A 22,913-nucleotide genomic window follows, 5' to 3' on the forward strand; every position below is an offset into this window, starting at 1 on the left:
CAAACAGACCTGCAGAACCTATCAGAGATGGTGTGGAGATGCCGGCGTTGGACTGGGGTGGACAAATGTAAGAAGTCACACAACACCAGGTTATAGTCCAACAGTTTTATTTGAAATCACCTGACGAAGGAGCAGTGCTCCGAAAGCTTGTGATTTCAAATAAAACTGTTGGACTATAACCTGGTGTTGTGTGACTTCTTACATTTGTCCACCCCAGTCCAACACCGGCATCTCCACACCATGGCTACTATCGACACCACAAACTGCCAGCTCAAAGTGGAGAGGATCTCCAAGAAGATCGCGCATATCGACACAGACATCAAGTTTCTACACTTCACCTGACAAAGGAGCAGCGCTCCGAAAGCTTGTGATTTCAAATAAAACTGTTGGACTATAACCTGGTGTTGTGTGACTTCTTACATCTATCAGAGAGTGTAATGCGGCTACAACAATTTATGATAACATAGGGGCTTGTTATTCTGCAAGTATAATAAATACCTATATGAATAATACATTTCCACAGAGCACCTATGCGGACTGAAGAGCAAAGAGATGGCAGGACCATGAGACCCCAAGTCTTATTGCCTCTTTTTATTGTTATGGGCAAGCATAAACTCCTCAAAATTCTCCATTAAAGTCTGGCTACACAGCAAGTTTCATTATGTTGATGTAATGCTAGATTTTTTGCAATGGATGACAGTCTAAACTCCCATATTGCACAAGCTATTGCTTTAGTTCCTGAATCTAGTCAAAGGGTGGCTTTGTACAGGAAGACAACAATAATTTGCATTTATATAACGCCTTTAACGTAGTAAAACATCCTAAAGCGCTTCACAGGAATGCTCTCAAACAAAATTTGACACCGAGCCACATAAGGAGTTATTAGGACAGGCGACCAAAAGCTTGGTCAAAAAGATAGGTTTTAAGGAGCTTATTAAAGGGAGAGAGAGAGGTCGAGGCAGAGGTGTTAAGGGAAGGAATTCCAGAGCTTAGGGCTTAGGCAACTGGAGGCACGGCCACCAATGGTGGAGCAATAAATACCTGGGATGCACAAGAGGCCAGAATTGGAAGAGCGCAGAGATTGGAGGGGAGCAAGGCTGGAGGAGGTTACAGAGATAGGGAGGGGTGAGGCCATGGAGGGATATGAATATAAGGATGAGAATTTTAAAATCAAGACATTGGGAGCCATTTTCATGGAGCAGTATATGTGGGAGCCAATGTAGCTCAGCGAAGCCAGGGGTGATGATGGGTGAACGAACTTGGTGAGAGTTATGATACGGGCAGCAGAGTTTACAGAGGGTACAAGGTGGGAGATTGGCCAGGAAAGCATTGGAATCGTCGAGTCTAGAGGTAACAAAGGCACGGATGAGCGGAGGTGGAGATGGGCGATGTTACGGAGGTGGAAGTAAGCGGTCTTGGTGATGGAGCGGATATGGGGCCGAAAGCTAATCTCAGGGTCAAATAGGACAGCAAGGTTACGAACGGTCTGGTTCAGCCTCAGACAGTGGTCAGGGAGAGGAATAAGGTCGGTAGCTAGGAATGGCTTCAGTCTTTCCAATATTTAGTTGGGAGGAAATTTCTGCTCATGCAATACTGGATGTCGGACAAGCAGCGTGACAAATCAAGAGGCAGTGGAGGGGTCAAGAGAGGAAACGGTGAGGTAGAGCTGAGTGTCGTCAACATGTACGTGGAATCTGACGTTGTGTTTTAAGATGATGTCACCAAGGGGCACCATGTAGATGAGAAATAGGAGGAGGCCAAAGATAGATCCTTGGGGAACTCCAGAGGTAACAATATGAGAAAACAGTACTCTATATACTCTATCTGGTAGCTCTGTTTCTAGAAAGCTCAGCCACTGGCAAAAGTCTGTATTAGTACCAGTATTTACAATGGTTGGATGTCAAAGGATGGATGTTTTGTTTTTAATTCAGTTGGGAACAACATAAGGTTTGGACCTTTAGAAGGCATGTGGAGGAAGGTAAAAATAGAAAGTGTGCAGAAAGAAAATTATGAGGCAAGAATTGAAGAGCTCAGAAGAAAAAAAAAACTCCCAAGATCAGCAGTTAAGAAAATTATGAGAAAATCTTCGTTATCTATCCTTGAACCTTCAATGGTGTTAAACTTAAACAGGCTAAGAATGTTGTTTTTTAAATAACGCTACTCTTCATTCCAAAAGTATTTCCTCTCCTGGCCAAGTTTAACTGCAGCAGTAAACTTATTCCAGGCTTCTGCTAATTGCTGCTCTGAACCTGCCATAAATACCCTAGTTTTCTTTATACATTGCTCAGCAAATGCAAGGTTAATATTTTTGATTTCCTAAAAAAATAATTGAGCGCGTAAAAAGAGGAGAATTAACCCCATCTCATTTGATTCGAGATAGGGAAAGGGTACAATATATATTTGAAAAAGCTGTGTAAGCCAATACTGTTGAAAGAGCCTCAATTAAAGAAACTGAACTATTTATTCTCCTAAAATGGTCATTAAGTACATCTCTAAATTGCCTCCTTTACTGTGAAAAAATGAAATGTAGAATGAAATAAAAATGCAGATTTTCTCTCACCTTGTGTTTTCGCTTGCCTTTGTTTGATTTTTTTTCAGTAGACTGTTTCGGAGTGTCTCGCACGCGCCTATCCAAAGAGATCTCCTTATCCACTTTGGGTTGCTCCGTATCCTTACGAGGTGATTCAGGTTTCCTAGATAACAGACTTAAGTCAATTCTAACAATGAGTGAAGTAATGTGGCGATATTTGTCATCAACATCACTCAGTGGTGAAAGGAGTTCTTTCTCTTCCATAGGAGAGAAAATCCTTGGCCCGAAAAAGCCGTCTTCCCCATCAATGGAGGATTTATGGACAGGAGTCCTATTATTCTCGGAGTACTTTGGAGTTTGAGAAGCAGGAGGGAGACTTTCACTTTGCTCAGAATCAGAGGAAGACGAGTCCGTTTCAACATACTCCCTCGATTTCTGGGGCGTTTTGCTGGCACTCTTGTGTTTTCTTTTTTCAACAGTTGTCCTGGTTGAGGACTTGGATTCTCTCTTTGTGCTGGGCTTTCTAGAACCCTTTGTAGCAGCTTTGTGACGATTTGCAGGAATAAGAGTCGCTCTGTCAGAAGTAGGCTCACTTTCAACTTTTAGCCCTCCTCTTGGTTCCTCAGTTACAGTTGGTCTCTCTGCTTTCTTGGGCTGTTTTTTACCAACCGTCTTCCTCTGTGCATTACCATCACTTTGGGCTGGTGACTTCTGACGACCTCTAGTTTCTGACCCTTTCTGTGCATTCCTTGAATCCCTCCCAGGAGTGGCAGTGGTTACATCCTTGGATCCACCTGGATCCTCGTATGTGGCACTCTGGTCTCGGCTCTCCTTCTTGTAACTATGACTCTGTGATGATTGAATGTGACTGTCCACAGAAGAAGCTGGTGAAACTTTGATAGAATTCACCTTGTTCAGCCAGTTGTCTAATTGCCACTTACTTGAAGGTGGTGGTTCAGGCTGGAACAGAAAAAACAAAATTTTGAAATGCTATTCATAGATTTGCTTCAAACATTTGAGTATGTTGGAAAAAGTCCAAGTGAAAAAAGGTCTCAAAAGAGTTCTTCTGAACTCAAACACTATGCCAATTGAATGACTAAGATCACTTTGCTTGTGCTTTTCTTTGAACCTTTTTCCAAATACAGGTAGACTACCCTTTATCCGAACTTCCGAAAACCGAAACCCTCTAAAAACCGAAGGTTTTTTTGGTCAGCGTAAGTCGCGCGCACGACATGACCAGAGTGGCGCACGACTTACAGGCCTAGCCGGATAAGGGATAGTGTAGCATTTTTCCACACTTCTGAAAACCGAAATCACTCAGCGTAAGTGTACCATCCTTTATCCGCACATCCGAAACCAGAAAACCTCTGAAAGCCGAAAGTGGCGCAAAGCATGACTTCTGAAAACCGAAATCACTCAGCGTAAGTCGTGTGCACGACCCCGACCCCCGCCGACCCCCACCCCTGACCCCCCCGCCGACCCCGACCCCCCTCCGACCCTCACCCTTTCGGATAAGGGATAGTGTATCCTTTATCCGCACTCCCGCAAACCGAATTACTCTGAAAACTGAAGTGTTTTCGCTCACCTTCCGAAATCCGAAATTTTCCGAAAACCGAAACACGGCTGGTCCCGAGGTTTTCGGATAAAGGGTAGTCTACCTGTACTCCCAAACATTTTTTTCCATCCAATATAGGCAGCAAAGTACTACTAGGTAGAGATAATATTGGCCCAGAACTTCGGGTCACCACGGGTGAGTACGCATGGGGTACTCACGCGTAGGCCCAATGGAAGTGCCGGTTTCCTGCATGCACTGCGCATGCGCGGGAAACCGGCACTTCCGTTCCCCTGAAAGAAGGGGTTCAGAGTTCGAACGCGTGCGCGGGAGAAGCTGCGCGTGTGCATCAAACTTACGGGTTTTTTTGTTTTTGTTTTTTTTTTGCCGGTTTTCCCGGGAGGGTAAGTCTCCAGAAGTTACACATTTAAAAAGCAGGCGTAAGGCCTGCTTTTTGCAAGTGGTGAATTAATTAAAATTAAAACATTTTTTCCACAGGTTTAATATTTTAAAATACTTTAAAGAAAGGCAAGTTCATTTTTAGACCCGTTAGAAAATAAAATAATTTTTTTCAAAAATTTAAATTGTTTAAAATAGTTATTTCATGTAATTTATAGTTTATTAAAAAAATGTGATATTTAAAAAAAAATTATTTGAAGATTTAGTGATGTTCTGGGGCTCGTAGTATTTCTAAGTTTTGACAGCTCTTCCTGTCAAACTTATGAATGGGCATTTCCCTGCTCCGATTGGCTCCCCATGGCCCACGTGATCCCAGGGGACGCATCGAACTAACTGCGCCCCTGGGATACGCAAGCGCTGCGGTTGGAGCAGGCCCAGGATCGGAATCCCACGTGGGCCCACAGCTCAATGGCCGGCGCGCAAGGTAAGTGCAGGTCGGGGGCTTACACTCGTGGGAAGCCCCCGACCCAAATTTCTGGGCCAATAGAAATAAAGCAAAACAAAACCACATTGACTAAATGGTCATGTCCAAAGACAATTTAGACTAAAGTAGAAATATTTTTTTACAAGTTTAAGGAAAACAACTCAAGAACAGGGACAGGTATCAAATGCAGCTGAAGGCAATGAAAGATTTTATTACAACGGCCAAAGGCGCATTGGAGAAGAGAATAGTTGATAGGCGTGTAGGAATAGCAGCTTTTTCAGCTATGTTAGCAATCAGAGGAACGTTAAGGAGTATCTATCTCCAATGAAGCATTCCACAGGGCAGAGTGAGGTTGAGTCCTAGGATATGAAGTGTTAAATGGTTATTCTGCATCAGTCTTAAATAGGTATTCAATGACAGAACACAGGGTCGATGTTATACTTGAACGTAAAAGTAGAATTCGTGATCTCAAAATGGGACTAGGCTGCGGGCCCTGATGACAGTCACCTTAGAGTGCTCAAAGAAATGTGGGCTGTAATGTGAGCCACTGGCTCATGTATTTAATAGCTCGCTGGAGACTGGGATTGTTTCCATGGACTGAAGAGGGGCTCATGTGATACCAATATTTATAAAGGGCAATAAGTCAGAACCGGGAAATAATGGTGCATTCGTTTAACTTTGGTTATTGGCAAATTGGTAGAAGGGAATAGAGATGCACTGTATGAACGGAAAGAAAGGTGTCATTAAGGAATCCCAGCATGGCTTCTGGAAAAGTGCATCCCATCTCATCAACTGATGTTTTTGAGGAAGTTACAGGAAACTTTGTGCTATCCGGAGGTTGAATGTCCGGCAGCTTCGATCTAACGGCAGTAATCAGCAGCCGTTTTGGTTAGGTTTTTTTTCTTCTCCTAGCATTCTTTTCACAGGCAGGCTCTGGAAAGCGTCTTTGTAGCTTAGCAACAGCTTCAGAGATGCTTCCAAGCTACTGGGCCGAGTGTTTACAAGCTGTTGCTGAGCAACAGTGTTTGTGGTCAGATACGGCAGGCTCTGGAAGGTGTCTCTGTATCTTAGCAACAGCTTCAGAGACGCTTCCAAGCCACGGCCGAGTGTTGACAAGCTGTTGCTAAGCAACAGTCTTTGTTGTCAGATACGGAGATGAAAAGCTCCTATCTGATAACATTGACGCTGATCTATCCGGAAGTTTTGAGGCAACAGCAGCAGCTCGGTCCCGTGGGTGCCGGATAGCACAAAGTTTCCTGTACAAAGTTGGTGGAAGCCCAGCTAACATTATCTATCTAGACTTCCAAAAAGCCTTTGACAAAATGCTACACAAAAGGCTACTAAGCAAGTTTTGTGGGATTGGTGGGAAATTTTGGGGTTGGATAAGGAACTGGCTACATTGCCATATAGACAAAAAGTCATTAATAATGGTTGCGGTTCTAAGTGGGGGCTAATCACTAGTCAAGCTTTCTTGCAGGATCTTGGCATAATTATACCTTCCGTTTCTCCTACCTTCCTTGCTTCTCCCCAATCTCTGCAATACCCACTCATTCCATTCACTTCAAAAACACAGTTTATTCATACTCCTTATACAAGCATATAAAAAGCAAAAGAGTGAAAAGACAGAAATGAGCAAGAAGTGGGGATGGCAGAATAAGACACTGGAGTTTATATCCTTACCACAAAATAGCAAAATAATACTTTTTAAATACTACATATGCAAGTGAAAATTTCAGATCACCTCCAAAGTGATTAAAGCTTTTAGTTACTTTAGGTGAGAAATGTTTCCTTCAGACCTGACAATGTCAGCTAAGCGTCTTGTAGCTGCAGCTCCAGCATCATCCACAATATAAGGTTAACGTTTCAGATAGATGATCTTATCGCCAGAACTGAGAAATGTTACAGCTTAAAAGGACGAACAGAGCCATAAACCTGAAACGTTAACCTTACCTTCCTCTCACCATAGATGCTACCTGACCAGCTGAGTGTTCCCAGCATTTTCTGTTTTATTCCAGATTTCCAGCATCTGTAGTATTTTGCTTTTAGTTTGTATAACTGGACTCAGTGAGATCTACTGAAATATAAACCATGCCAGCAGGATATGTTTTTGCAATAAGTGACCATCCCATGAATTCTATTGTTTTTCAACCAATACATAATTTCCACTATTTAACAGATAAAAAAAACCTCACTGCCGACAAGGGGAGACAGCCAGCAATCAAACACCAGCCCTTTCCCTCTCCAAATAATCATAACATATAACATAAGAAATAGGAGCAGGAATAGGCCACTTGGCCCCTCGAGCCTGCTCCGCCATTCAATAAGATCATGGCTGATCTTGGGCTCAAAGCCACTTCCCCGCCCGCTCCCCATAACCCTTCAGTCCCTTATCTTGCAAAAATTTGTCTATCTCCACCTTAAATGTATTTAATGACCCAGCCTCCACAGCTCTCTGGGGCAGAGAATTCCACAGACTTACGACCCTCAGATGAAATTCCTCCTCATCTCCCTTCTAAAAGGGCAACCCTTTATTCTAAATCTGTGCCACTGTGTTCTAGATTTCCCTGCGAGGGGAAACATCCTCTTTGCATCTACCCTGTCGTGCCCCCTCAGTATCTTATATGTTTCAATAAGATCACCTCTCATTCTTCTAAATTCCAATGAGTATAGGCCCAGCCTGCTCAACCTTTCCTCATAAGTCAACCCCCTCATCTCTGGAATTAACCCCGTGAATCGTCTCTGAGCTGCCTCCAATGCAAGTATATCCTTCCTTAAATAAGGAGACCAAAACTGTTCGCAGTACTCAAGGTGTGGTCTCACCAATACCCTGTACAGTTGTAGCAGGACTTCCCTGCTTTTATACTCCAACCCCCTTGAAATAAAGGCCAAAATTCCATTTGCCTTTTTGATTACTTGCTGTACCTGCATGCTAACTTTGTGTTTCATGCACAAGAACCCCCAGGCCCCTCTGAACTGTAGCATTTTGTAATCTCTCTCCATTTAAATAATAATTTGCTTTTTTATTTTTCCTGCCAAAGTGTATAACCTCGCACTTTCCACATTATACTCCATCTGCCAAATGTTTGCCCACTCACTTAGCCTGTCTATATCCCTTTGCAGGTTCTTTGAATCCTCTGCACAACTTGCTTTCCCACCCATCTTTGTATCATCCGCAAACTTGGCTACATTACACTCGGTCCCTTCATCCAAGTCATTAATGTAGATTGTAAATAGTTGAGGCCCCAGCACCGATCCCTGTGGCACCCCACTAGCTACCGTTTGCCAACCAGAAAATGACCCATTTATCCCAACTCTCTGCTTTCTGTTATTTAGCCAATTCTCTGTCCATGCTAATATATTACCCCCAATTCCGTGAGCTCTTATCTTATGCAGTAACCTTTTATGTGGTACCTTATCGAATGCCTTCTGGAAATCCAAATACATCACATCCACTGGCTCACCTTTGTCCACCCTGCTCGTTACCTCCTCAAAGAACTCCAGCAAGTTTGTTAAACATGATTTCCCTTTCATAAAACCATGCTGACTCTGCTTGACTATATTATGATTTTCCAAATGCCCTGCTACTGCTTCCTTAATTAAGGACTCCAGCATTTTCCCAACGACAGGTGTTAGGCTAACTGGTCTATAGTTTCCTGCTTTCTTAAATAGGGGTGTTACATTTGCGGTTTTCTAATCCGCTGGGACCTCTCCAGAGTCCAGGGAATTTTGGTATATTGCAACCAATGCAGCCACTTCTAAGACCCTGGGATGCAGGCCATCTGGTCCAGGAGATTTGTCATCTTTTAGTCCCATTATTTTACCAAGTACTATTTCCTTAGTGATAGTGATTGTCTTTAGTTCCCCCCTTCCTGTGGCCCCTTGATTATCCATTATTGGGATGTTGTTAGTGTCTTCTACCATGAAGACGGATATAAAATATTTGTCCAGAGTCTCTGCCATTTCCCCGTTCCCCATTATTAATTCCCCAGTCTCATCCTCTAAGGGACCAACGTTTACTTTAGCTACCCTCTTCCTTTTATATACTTGTAGCAGCTCTTGCTATCTGTTTTAATGTTTCTTGCCAGTTTACTCTCTCAATTCATCTTCTCTTTTTTTTAGTCATCCTTTGCTGGTTTTTAAAAATTTCCCAATCTGCTGGTCTCCCACCAATCTTGGCAACATTGTATGCCTTCGTTTTCAATTTGATACCATCCTTTACTTCCTTAGTTAGCCATAGATGGTGTTCCCTTCTCTTAAAACTACAGGATTGACCAATTTGCAGTGAAAAGAGGCATCTATGTTTACAGGAAGATGGTGTAGCAATTGGGGGTAGGTATGTCAAGTTCAGCAACAGCAATGGGGGTTGCTAGGCTTTGGCAGCATGGAGTGGTGGTACTAGATATGGCAGTACTATTGGGAAAGCTGAGCTTACAGCATTGTGATGGAAGAGAGTGGAACATAGAACTTGTTTTACTGAGTGATTTCTGGGGTCCGGCAGTATTGAAACCAAGTCCCGTGTTTTGGTAGCTCTGGTTGAGAGTGGTGTGTCTCAGGGTTTGTGAACATTGGGGCAAATGGTCTTAAGTCCTGGCAGCTCTGGGGAGAGTTCTGTGGTCTGGGTGCACTGGAAAGAGGTTTTTGGGTGTGGTAGCAATGGATAGAGAGGGGGACAGGGAGGAGGGAAATATCAATGTCGGGGTGTTTTGTAGGGAAATATCAGTGTCTAGAATGTGGCAGCATTGGAGAATGAGGTGAAACAAGTGACAGTGCTGATAGCATTGGGTAGGAGTCATTGAAGTTAGGGGGCATTGAGGTGGTCAGAGAGGTCTGGTAACATTGAGGGAAGAGGGCGGGGCCTTGTAGCACTGAGGCAGGGTGTGCCCAGGAGAATGTGGCCTGGCCCACACCTAACCTTTAGACATCCCCCTTTCCTTGGGTTCACAACCATTAAGCCCTGGGTTTTAAATGCAAAATCCACTGTTCGTATATTTGCTGACGATGCCAACATACATTCAGTAAATACAGTATTTACAGCAACCTTTGCGTTTAAAGCTAGTAATTTATAGTAATTAAAAATTAAGTGAAAACTGTTCTGCATTGCATTTTGTCATCATTTGGATAAAATAAATTTAGAAATCTGGTCATAGGACAAACAGCCTTTCACTTGCAGGGAGAAAACCCTACTGATGCTTGGTAGAAAACTGGAAACCACATACATTCAAGTCTGCGGCATTTCGCTAAAGCTGAAGCAGACATAACTGAGTCAAAATAAAAACTTTATGCTCAGGTTTTTGAGTGGCTGTAGTAAAATGTTAATGAAACTACTCAAACATACAAAGACAACTTTATTTTGTTGTGAAATTTTAAAAAACATTTTCATGTTATTACTTTTGAAACCTTATTTTGAATATTTGGAAATGTCAGTTACTGAGGGAAAAAAAGACAGATGGAAGGGTCTGGAAAATTTTGAGCAATTTATTTGGTACACTTGACTAGTCTTCTGCTCTAACAAATATAAAAGAATCACAATTAGTAAATTTGTACATACCCCAATTATCTAGAGGAAAGTTATTTGAAGTGGAATAATTCTACACAACAATCAACTGCAAGAACTTGGAATACATTTGTAAATTGTTTAATGTAACTTTATAAATTAGGACATTTGACTATGAAGTATGACTGCATGTAGTACATGCAACCTTTTAAAATGTATTAATTGCAGCCTTGCTCACCACATTGGATTATAATGCTGTTGTTGAACAGCTTTCCTCACTTTTGATTTGTACATTCCCTATTGGTGTTGATTGTTCATTGCTGCTGTTTCACTATGAATCAAAGTGTAATGGGGAAAGTGCAACAGGAAGACAGTTACAGGAAGTGTGCACTAGATGCTACACTGCTAATATAGAGATGCCCCAATACTTAAATTACAGTTTTTGTACATTTTGCAAGATATGTACCAGTCACTGGTATACCCTTTCACTATACAGACAGGTTTCTTCATTATGCTTTCAAAAAGTACATGAAGATCAAACCCTTGGCATACCTCAGGAGATATACATGATGGTTCATTCGCCTCACTGTCACTAGAGCTGCTCTCGCTTTCAGAGTCTGACCCAGAACTACTTTCAGACCCACTGTGGCTGCTGGAGTCAGCCCTAGGAGGTTCCACACTCTCATTGTTTTGCTGTGAAGGCTCAGAACTACTGAAAAGAACAGAATTATTTGGCAAGTCAATTGAGAAATAAAATATAATTAATATAAAATGTAAAGTTGAAGTAGTCATCTATTCTTGAGTGGACACCAGAGTTAAACATTTCTTTTAAGTGAATATGTATTTTCTATCTACACCAAATGTCACTTCTGTTAACTGAATTTGCAAAATCACCCCATTGAACACTTTACCAGGTTTACAGCTCTAATTACAAGTAACTTCTGCATGTGTTGCATGATTTATTTACAGTCTAGTTCACAAAAAATGACCATTTAGGAAACCTTCAAAGTTAAAAAGGATCAAGAAATTATGCATCGTTATTTTTAATATTTCTGTATGAAGTTCTGGTAAGTGATTAAAAAATGCTGTGAAAACAAGTTATTCACTGAACAGTAATTCATTGGAAATACAAGTAGTATCCTGGAAACACATCTTACATAAATTTCCCACATGGGAAATCCTATGCAACTGTCAGTCAAGTAACACACAATGTGTTAACACATTGCTGGTCTTGACTGCAGGATTAATCAGATAATGGTAAACACCGCAAGGATTTTAATTTGCTTGATGCAGGCCAATGTACACAATCCTTTGTCCCAAGATCCTGATGCAATCACAAAGTGTCATTAAGTCAGCAAGTAGATGTCCTGCATTCATCCTGGTCAAAAAATGGTAATGGTGCATTGTAAGGAAGCATAGATAAAGAACACAAGAAGGGACACACAGGTTTTGATGAACGTTTTACATTCCACAGAAACAAGTACAGTACTACCTACCCTTCAGGAGTAGCCCTTGCAGGTGGTTTCCCCAAGTCCTAGAAATAAAGAAAAATACAAAGATACTCATAAAATTAAGGTACATAAATACTCAAAAATTAGAATTTGCCAATTTCTTTCAACACATTCCAAAAACTTCTTTTGGAAGATGTGACGCATGTCAATTCCTCAGAGTACAAATATTTTTTAATGTAGTCATATTTTTGCTATGTAGATTGAATTAAGGTAGAATCCCCCTACCCAAACAACATGCACCTTCAATACAGAAGTGATATAATCAGCCAAGTATCCTAAAAGAGGTTACTAAACACGTATTAAACCACTGAGTAAGGAGATTGGGGCTGATGTATTAAAATACAGAAGCAAGATTAAAAACCCATATGACAAAGTAATGTTTTGTTTGGTAGGAGAAGAAATCTGTTTCTAGTTGTACTAGTAGGTTTTGGTCCAAATGTAAAACCATCAGTATTAGTGCAGTTTTGGATTTTTTCTCTATCATTAGCCCTATGCTTCTGATGTGACTTTAAAGGAGGGAGATGAAAGAAAAATTCCACTTTCAAATATGACACCAGTTTGTTTCTTGTTTTGGCAAGCTGCAAAGTAAGTCAACCTGTCAACTTATAAATCCTGTAATACCAATGCATTTCTTTTTCCATTTCCAGTCCTTTGTTGCTCCTTTCTTTGCCACCTGCTGCATGTGATCCTTTATGTATAGTTGTAGTTCTTACTTCCATTAACTCCACCTATACACCATTGATAAATGTAAACCTTTGTCGCCAATTAAATATCTCAGTTTTTGGTGAGTGAAAAGATCATTCAGGGAAGTTTAACAAAAAAACACTTGGCCCACTCTTCAAGAGTCGAGCAACTTATTCATATTTTTCCAGCACATTAACGGTCTGAAGCAAGCAAGTTTATCTATACATTGCAGGTAAGTTTTTACATCATTAATCAAGCAATTTCAGTTTTCATACACAGGAAACAAATGCTGGAGTGAAGGCAAACCTGGTCTGCATCGCTGTCTTCACTGCTGCTAAGTTTGAGGTCATCTTCCAACATTCTACACAAAATTAAACAGAATTATCATCATCACCACTGTAAGAAGCAAGTCTGGTTGATAGAAATTGATCTGCATTAACACAGAGTGAAATGTTCAGCTGTACTTTCAAACCTGCAAGAGGACAGAAAGTTCCAATTTCAGTGGAACCCTCTCTAGACATCTAGTGTAGTGGAACACAAGACGACAAAATGGATATGTGTGATAAAGTTTAGAAAATGAAGTCAAATGTATCAGGAGTACAAAATCACAAATTAGTTAAATTTCCATTCACAAGGGAAAATAAAAGCCACATTTCCATGAAATATTTAGGGCTGCATTTCTCTGAAAAAAGTAGAGAGAAAAAGTGGCTCCATTTAAAAGCCCGCTTCACTGTTACTTCATTAAGTAAACAGGATGATTTTGGTTATAATTGTGGGCCAAGTATCAGATAATTAAATTTTTAGAGCATGGAAAATGTTAATAGTGACTGTTGAGATGGAAAATTACTGAATACTTCAGGAGGGAAGTACAGGCAGTAATCTAAATCAAGCTAGTCAGTAAATACAGTAGTAGTTTTTTTTAAACAAACTGAAGCAACTGGCAAAGCTGCTTCAATACAGCAGTACGCGATCAATGGAAAATGATATCTTCACTGGAGACAAATAGACAAAAACACAAACACGACTGTGATCATAGAATTATAATGTGGATTGCAGAATATAAACCGTTAAGTAGAGTAAGCTGTCTAAATCCTAAACTCCAGTGCTGCAAGTGAGTTATGGTGTATCACAAGTTGTCTGTTCTGTATTTTCCATCACTATCTCAAAGTGTATTTTGTTTCCAACATTTGCTGCTGTTTGATTTAAATAAATAGGTGTTGATTTTTGTGATCTCTTAGCCTGAGTGGAAAGGGCATGGTTGCTAAGTTGACGCTGCTGACTTTGGAGTTTGGCATTAGTCGAGTAGCTTAGCTTGTGATTACCAGAATTTCTGTTCACAACAAGCTCTGTAAATTGAACTCAGAATGGACAATAGCAGTAGTGAGGAAGGAGTATCAGACTGAAAAAAATGCTAGAATGAAGCTCAAACTTGGAGAGATGCATGCAGGAAAGAAACAAAGTGTGAACCCGTAGGCAAGGAGGAAGTTGGGGTACGCACTGTAGCTAAATGCAGACTAGATATTTGTGATGTCTGATGTCTTAACACATGCGCATCTTGAGTGGTTTACAAATATCAATATTCATTACTGTTTAAAATTAATTGCTGGCTAGTTTATAATAAATTTTCTTAAAAGAAAAACAGTTTTACTACTGTATGACAAGCATGCAATAAACACAGTGACACAATACAAATAAGTCACATAGAACGTGAAGGTACCTAACATTTATCTCACAAGGATTTTACCACCGAGTTTTCCGGATAGTATATAGAATGGATAATGAACTACTCAGTACTGTATACTGCTTTTGGGGGGGAAGAAATTAAATAGATCACCACAAAAAAAATCACCTCCCATATACAGTAGTCCATTGCAGGGGTGCAAAACCTGTAGATCCAGGGCCACACTTGACCCCTGAGCTTTGAAAATCCAGCCCTTAAAAGCTCAAGCTACTCAGTTCTATTTGTATTTATATTTTCTATTTGTTGTTTTGTTGTGTGAAATTTGTGGGTCTTGAGAATTGGAAAAGACGGCTTTGTTTTTAGCCCTGCTGATTCACTGGTGGATAAATCCTAAACCAGAACACCAAAATCTTGTTAGCAATTGATGATGTACTAAAATCAATGGGAACAGTTACTTAAACTTTATGTACCCCCATGGCATGCAGCTATGTGCCAAACAAAGTCAAACGTTTGGACACTTCTGGTCTACTGTGTAACATTTCATGGTTCACTGTAGTCTGAGTAAAATCAAGATAATTGTTTAAAAAAAAATGTTGCCATAAGCTTCAGTGGGTTAACCTGTCTTGATTCAGTCTAAATATTATCATTTGAATTTGAGACCCCCCCTTTCCTCTGCAAGATTTTGAAGACGTCATCCTTAAGGTCTGTGCTCACTTTTCCCATCATTCTTTGTTTAAACCCCTTCAGTCCAGTTTCTACTTTGTCTACAGTGCCAAGAGCACCCTGGACAAAGTCATTGGTATCCTTTTTGATGGTGACCATATGATGTTCTAGTCTCCATGTTCTCCTCAACCTCTCTAAAGCATTTGATGCATACACCACATGGTCCACCTCCATGGCATCACCTTCACTTGGTTCCACTCCTACCTTTAAAAAAAAAAAAAATCATTCTTGGGATGTGGGTGCCACGAGCAGGGCCAGCATTTATTGCCCATCCTTAGTTGCCCTGAGAAGGTAGCGGTGGGCCGCTTCTTTGAACCGCTGCAGTGTGTTATCTTTGCAGTGGTTTGCTACAACTAAGTGACTTGCTAGGCTATTTCAAAGGGCAGTTAAGAGTCATGTTGGTGTGGGACTGGAATTGTATGTAGGCCAAACCGGGTAAGGATGGCAAGTTTCCTTTGCTAAATGACATTAGCATTTTTATTTCCAGATTTAAAAAAAATTCAAATTCTCAAACTGCCATGGCTGTATTTGAACACTCATTCTCTGGATTAATAGCCCAGGCTTCTGGATTATTAATCTAGTAATATAACCGCTATATTACCGTACCCCCATTACTGTTCCGATATAACCAGCACATTCCATGCAATCGTTTCTCCTCCTACTCTGGCACAGTCATTTGAAAATTGCCACAGGGTTTTACTCAAGGTCCCCCTCCTATTCCTCATCTGCATGCTGCTCCTCGACAACATCATCCATATGGGGTCAGCTTCCATATATATGTTGAAAACATTCATCTCTACCGATAATAGACTCCATGATCACTCGCCACCATGCTTGCCTGACTGCTTGCTCAATATGAAGTTGTGGATGACCTAGATCTGTCCATGGCCATTCTGTTCAGTTCTTGACAAACACTCTGCACCCTAGTTCCATCCTTCTCCCTTGTTACTCATTCAGGCTCAACTTGATAGTGTGTAATCTTAGGAGTCCTGTTTGTTCGGTGGGAACGAGATAAAAGGCATGGACATTCAGGTTGGAGGGCAGGATAGGAAAATTAAAAGGGAACAGGAGGTGGTAGAAGGGAGCAGCAAGGGAAAGAAAACAGGTGCTCAGGGCAGGAATATCAAAATCTGGTTGGAGAGAGCAGGAAGGTGAAGAATGTAGGTGGAAGGTTCAAGTACAGGCATGTGGGATGGGGAAGAAGAATGAAGGCTCTACATCTCCAATTCCTCCCCCCCACTTCCAAGTGTAAAAAAAGGGAAGGTCTTACTAACAATTTTGTGGGAAAGCCCCTGTGGTTTAAAGCACTTTCAATTTTAAATAAGAGGTTTCCCAAATTCATTGGGAAGCCTTTTAAGAAATTCTGCACGAGCATTTCAAAAGCTACATTCCAGCCTGGTTAGCACTGAGGGAGAAAAACTTGCTTTTATATCATGCCTTTCATATCCTCAGGATGTTCCAAAGCATTAACAAGCAAGAATTACTTTTGGGGGACGTCACTGTTGTTTACAGTGACAAACGTACCAGAGAATTTGCGCACAGCAGTGCCACAAACAGCATGAGATGATGCTAATCTATCTAAGTGGTACTGCCTGAACGACGAATGATAGCCAAAAGAACTTCCTGCTCTTTTTTTGAAAAAATTAGCTTGTGATTTCTTATAGCCACCTGTACAGACAATGCTTCAGTTGTCTGAAACATGGCATTTCCAATAACACAGCATAACATAGGGCAGCACGAGAGAAGAGGGGCAGAGTAAGCGAGGAGGGAACATGGAGAAGAGAAGGGGACAGAGAGGAGAGGGGGACAGAGAAAGAGAAGGAAAGAGAGAAAAATAGACCTGGGGGGTTCTGTAATGCTAGATTGGATCAGGTGAAGAATGTGGCATAATCCCCTTGGATTGTTGGTCTTCGCAGTACGATGCCGTAATGGAACTCCCAGGAACACTTACATCAAGCAGATTCAGAGCCTGGCAAAAGTAATTCTAGAGTAGGCCATCTTCTCGAAGGAGACAGACTAAACAATTGTAACACTTAGCTGCCAATTTCCATCAATACCGCTACATGATCTGCACTACCCAACACTCCTGCAGGCATATATTGCAGGTGGCACCTGCTCACCAAGTTGGTAATGGAGAAAGGATGGCAAGAAGTATGGAGACTGTTCTATAGCGTCATCATACACAACCCAGGTATAAAGACCAAAGCAAGACCCTTGTACCAAACATACTACACAAGTCTGTTTTCTACATTAGAATTAACACCCAATTGCAGGTAGACTTACCTTGATGCAGTTTGATCAGTTTCAGAGCTATTTAAAAAAGAAAGGTTATAAATCATGCCATTTATAAATTCTATTTGGTTACTTATTACATTTCATATCAGATGTAGAGCAGTTTAAAAAAGTAAAAAGCTACACACACACAAAGTTCTTCTATATTTTTGTTCTCTTCGGTTCCAAAGGGAGATCGCTACTCAGCCAAGAACATATTTTACCTACAACCACAAGCCAAGATTGTTGAACTGCATGATTTAAAACATAAGAAAATAAAATCAACCAAGTCTCAATGATGGCACAAAAATTCTTTGTTGCCAGATCCTTTTGTTTCATGTGTAATCCTGGTACTATTTCAGTTATTGGTCACTAATGTACTCAATACTATATACAAATTGAATACATTGGTAGAACAGTCCAGAAGTTGACATCTGCAAGTTGCAACGAGGGCTGTAAACGTAGGGACAATAAAACATCATGGTGGCTTCCACCAGTGGATAATATTGATTTTCCCACAGTTATGCTCCAAAGAGGTGGGAGTGGAATCCTCATATACCACCATACTGCACTACCAGGCTGCTCAGAAGTTGAAATATTTGATAGTTGGAAATATGAGAGGCCAATTGTTTCAAGAGATGAGGAGGGTGGCACTTAGATAATGATTAGGTTTATTGTAAAACAGTCCATTATTCTAAAGCAGGTCAGAATACATCCACCTGGCAGTCCTCCAGTAGTTTTGCTTTAATGGCTGTTCTTCATATGCAAGTCCATTCAACCAGATGCTCAGTAATGACGCCACTGTCCTTTTGTCTCAATATAGATCAATAAATTCAGCACAGACTAGAATTGAACCTGGAGGAGTGCAGCACAATCACCCTGGCTAGTTGGATCACTCTCCAGTCTAAAATAATGGGAACTCCCACAACCACTGCCAGCACAGACTTTGGACTGAAGCTGATACTTGTACAGCTCAATACCATACCACACACTGCATTTACCCATTAGCTGTTGGAGAGTTCCTCCTGATCTAATATTGATATATCGGAATCACGTTACTTGTCTTGCCTTTGTTATGTGCAAAATAATCACTGGTATGCAAGTAATGCATATACTTCCAATTCCCCAGCAGTTGTCCTCTCTCATGGACCACCCTCATTTAATTGTATATCAGGTGAAGATTATTTAAATTTTGGATGGTCTGAGGCCCATGACTAGGGAGTTGGAAGGGAAGTTGAGCCCAAAATTTATGACGACAAGTTCCTACATAGCAAATGTTCAATCTTGATAACAGCAGGGAAAAGAACAATTGGAAGTAACTATTCCAACATCTGCTGCAATTATAAAGGGCAATTATCTTTTTGGAACTGTTATTTTTATTAGTGGGGAAGATGAGAGAGATGGCAGTTTAAAAGCAAAAGTAAATCAACAGGGTTTTTTTTTTTTTTTTTTAAAAGTAGAGCTGCTTTTTATTTATGCTTATTCCATTGTAAATAGCCCTGTTTTACAATAAAGCCATTCAGTATCTAAGAACGCACAGTGCAAAAAGCCAAGGAAATCAAATGGAAATTATCTGGCTAACATCATAATTACTACAAACAGGCTGGAAACTTGACTCGAGATGCCTTTTGTCATACTTAACAGATAATCTAAAAGCAAGTAAGTTAATTAAAATACAGATCAATCAGTATACAATATTAACATACATTTAAGAAACTGGTAAAATATCAAAATGGATTAGCATATTTTTAAAAATAACTTTCATATCATCTAATATCACACATCTAAAATATGTACACAACTTTTCAAAACTGGTGCTTGTCCAAATCCTTTGCCAACAGCCAAATGTACCAATAAAACTAGCTGGAAAAGACCAATTCTAATTGGAACAGACTGTAAAATCATGTCCCCTTCCCAGGACGACGACTATATTCCCCCACCATTACATGCTTACATAGGATATACGGCACAGAAACAGGCCATCTGGCCTAACCAGTCCATGCTGGCGTTTATGTTCCACTCGAGCCTCCTCCCGTCTTTCTTCATCTATCAGCATAACCCTCTATACCTTTCTCCCTCATATGCTTATCTAACTGCCCCTTAAATGCATCTATACTATTCATTTCAACCACTCCCTGTGGTAGAGTTCCACATTCTCACCACTCTTTGGGTAAAAAGGTTTCTTCTGAATTTCCTATTTGATTTCTTGGTGACTATCTTATATTGATGGCCTCTAGTTTTTCTCTTCCCCACAAGTGGAAACACTATCAGCTCTCGCAAAACCTTTCATGATTTTAAAGACCTTTATTAGATCACCCCTCACCCTTCTCTTTTCAAGAGAAAAGAGACCCAAGCCTGTTCATCATTTCCTGATATGTATACCCTCGCATTTCTGGTATCATCCTTGTACATCATCTCTGCACCCTCCCCAGTGCCTCTATATCCTTTTTATAATATGACCAGAATTTAGCATAAATTCACTACTTTTCAATTCTATCCCTCTAGAAATAAACCCTAGTGCTTGGTTTGCTTTTTTATGGCCTTGTTAGCCTATGCTGATACTTCTGGTGATTTGTGTATTTGTACTCAGAGATTCCTTTGCTCCTCTACCCCACGCAGATTATTTTCCAAGTAATATGTGACTTCCCTATTTTTCTTACCAAAATGTAATCTCACATTTGTGTGTTGAATTTCATTTGCCAATTATAGAAACATAGAAAAGTAGGAGGGGTAGGCCATTCAGCCCTTTGAGCCTGCTCCGCCATTCAATATGATCATGGCTGATCCTCTATCTCAATACCATATTCCCGCTCTTTCCCCATACCCCTTGATGCCTTTTGTGTCTAGAAATCTATCTACAGGAAACTCTCTTTTTACCGGCACCTAAATAACCGGAAATCTCTCTTAACCGGCAAAATTCAGGAGTAGGTTCCGGTAAGTTTTACTTCATATTAGTGGCCGTGTAACCGGGGTTCCTGATCTGTGGTCGTGTAACCGGGGTTTCTGCACCGGTTGTCATGCAACAGGGACGCCTGGATCTGTGGCCGTGTACGGGGCTCTCGTACCTTAGTAAGTATACCTCTGTAATCCGGACTTTTTGATGAACCGGCACCACGCCGGTGCCGGATAATAAAGAGTTTCCTGTATCTCCTTTTTAAATATATTCAGTGACTTGGCCTCCACAGCCTTCTGTGGTAGAGAATGCCACAGGTTCACCACCCTCTTATATGCCCATTCTGCAAGTTTATTAATGTCTTCTTGTAACTTGTTGCAGTCCTCCTCAGTATTGACTATCCCCCCCCAATTTGGTGTCGTCCGCAAATTTAGAAATTGTGTTTTTGATTCCATGGTCTAAATCATTAATATAAATTGTGAACAGTGGTCCCAGCACTGATCCTTGTGGAACACCACTTCTCACCTTCTGCCACTCTGAATAGCTACTCTTTACCCCTACTCTCCGCTTTCTGTCTTGAAGCCAGCTTGCTATCCATTCTGCCACTTGTCCCCTGGCTCCGCATTGCCTGACCTTATTCATTAGTCTATTATGTGGTACCTTATCGATGGCCTTTTGAAAAATCTAGATAAATTACTTCTACTACATTACCCTTGTCTACTCTGTTACCTCTTCAAAAAATTAAATTAGGTTGGTCAAGCAAGACTTTCCCTTTTGAAATCCATGCTATTTATTATTATATTTTTGGTTTCTAGATGTTCTTCCATTTTCTCCTATAATAGGGCTTACATTATTTTTCCTACCACCAATGTTAAGCTGAATGGTCTATAGTTCCCTGGACATGTTCTATCTCCCTTCTTAAATATAGGTATTATTACATTAGCTATCCGCCAGTCCTCTGGCACTATACCGTTTTCTAATGAATTACTAAATATGTGTAGTAATGACTCTGCTATGTCTTCCCTAGATTCTTTTAAAATGTGTGGATGTAATCTGTCCGGACCAGGAGTTTTATCCTCTGAGTTTCATTTGTTTATTTAATACAGCTCATTTTATTTAAAATGCAGTTATCTCATTACTAATCTCATCATCCGATGTCATCTCCACCTGTTCTATCTCCCTGGTAAATACTGAAGCAAAGTAATTATTTAATATCTCTGCCATCTCTCTATCATTGCTTGTGGTATTATCCTGTCCATTCCTTCGTGGCCCTACTCCCATCCTGACCTTCCTTTTTTATTTACATGCCTGTAAAATATTTTACTATTTTGTTTTACGTTCCTTGATAATTTAATCTTGTAGTTCCTCTTTGCCTTCCTAATTATTTTTTTGACTTCTCTCCTAATCTTTTCGTACTCTCCCTCATCATGTTGTCCATGTACTTAATGTATGCCTCTTTCCTTACCCTCAATTTTTTCCTTATGGCTTTATTCATCCATGGTGTCTCATTAGTGTTTAGCTTCTTATTTTTTAGCGGAATATATTTTTCCTGGACTCTGTTGAACACCGTTTTAAGTGTTTCCCATTGCTGTTCTATGACACTGTTTGCCAATATTGTTGTCCATTTTATTTTCCCAAGTTCTATTCTCAGCCCTTCAAAATCAGCTTTTCTCCAATCTATTATCTGGTCTTTGTCATACTTAAGTATTTCTCAATTATTATCTTCAAACGTATTATATTACAGTCACTATTGCCTAGATGTTCCCCTACTTTTACTTCTCTTATCTGCTCTGGTTCATTCTCCATTACTAGATCCAATAGCGAATCCTCCCTTGTTGGGCTTTTTACATATTGGGTTAGAAAGGAGTCCTGTACACATTGTTGGAACTCCATTCCCTTATCCCCTTTACCTACCTCTTCTGTCCAATTAATATCTTGCTCCAAAAACAATTTATAAACACAGTATCAAGTACCTCAAGTTAGCATCAACTGGTGGGGTACTGCTGAGATGACTACATACCCAGCATCAAAGACACTGGACAGATTCTTGCCTAAGGCTTACCTGCAAATTGCACACTCCATTAAACTTTTTTCTTCCTCACTGCCATATATATGCCAACAGCAGATCGGGGAAGAATTCCTCTGTGCCCTTCGTGCATTGAAATTGTAAACCCAGTCTTTAAAGGGATTTATGATTGTTGCACAAGAGTGCACACAGAAAATCTTCCTCCAATGCAAGGCAAAATGAAAATGACTTACCATTTTGCTTGGTGATGACTGGAGGTTGATTTTGATGCTGCATTGTATCTCTCTGCAATTAAAATCTCATTATTAAAAAATATATAATTCTAATCACTACCAAAAACAGTTTAAGGTCTTCTATTATGTGCAGTAAATTTGTACCCAATTTACGATACTGGACAAAAGCTCCCTTAATCCGAGTGAGCATGCCCAGAGAGCAGATGAACCACAGACCAAGGAGGTCTCAGGTCCAGAAAGCGAGCATGGTGGACAGAAAGAGCATGCCAGAGAGAGACAGCGCGTGCGCGAGAGAGAAAGGCCAGAGGGCGAGGAAAGAGGGCCAGAGGGGGAGAGAGAGAGGAGGCCAGAGAGCAAGGGGGGGCCGGGGGCGGAGAGAGGGCCAGAGAGCAAGCGAGCGAGGTGGGGGGGAGGGGAGGGCCAGAGAGTGAG

The 22,913-nt window shown here is 40.7% G+C and overlaps 1 protein-coding gene across 7 annotated transcripts in view; it reads right to left on the reverse strand.

The window, feature by feature from the left end:
* Positions 1-22,913, reverse strand: part of aff4 (AF4/FMR2 family, member 4) — a 118,565-nt gene that overhangs the window by 26,078 nt on the left and 69,574 nt on the right. For 4 of the 7 annotated variants that reach the window (XM_085995759.1, XM_085995756.1, XM_085995762.1 and 1 more), the window contains 6 exons: positions 22,482-22,533; positions 17,342-17,368; positions 12,961-13,015; positions 11,956-11,993; positions 11,012-11,171; positions 2,561-3,490 (listed from right to left, as the gene is read on the reverse strand). In XM_085995759.1, the coding sequence (XP_085851885.1) occupies positions 2,561-3,490; positions 11,012-11,171; positions 11,956-11,993; positions 12,961-13,015; positions 17,342-17,368; positions 22,482-22,533 (1,262 nt within the window). The remainder of the gene's footprint in view (positions 1-2,560; positions 3,491-11,011; positions 11,172-11,955; positions 11,994-12,960; positions 13,016-17,341; positions 17,369-22,481; positions 22,534-22,913) is intronic. The other 3 variants (XM_085995757.1, XM_085995761.1, XM_085995760.1) reach the window with 3 other exon arrangements.

This window comes from Somniosus microcephalus, chromosome 8, assembly GCF_052327205.1.
Source record: "Somniosus microcephalus isolate GS21.2 chromosome 8, FLI_Smic_1.0, whole genome shotgun sequence".
Classification (NCBI taxonomy): Eukaryota; Metazoa; Chordata; class Chondrichthyes; order Squaliformes; family Somniosidae; genus Somniosus; species Somniosus microcephalus.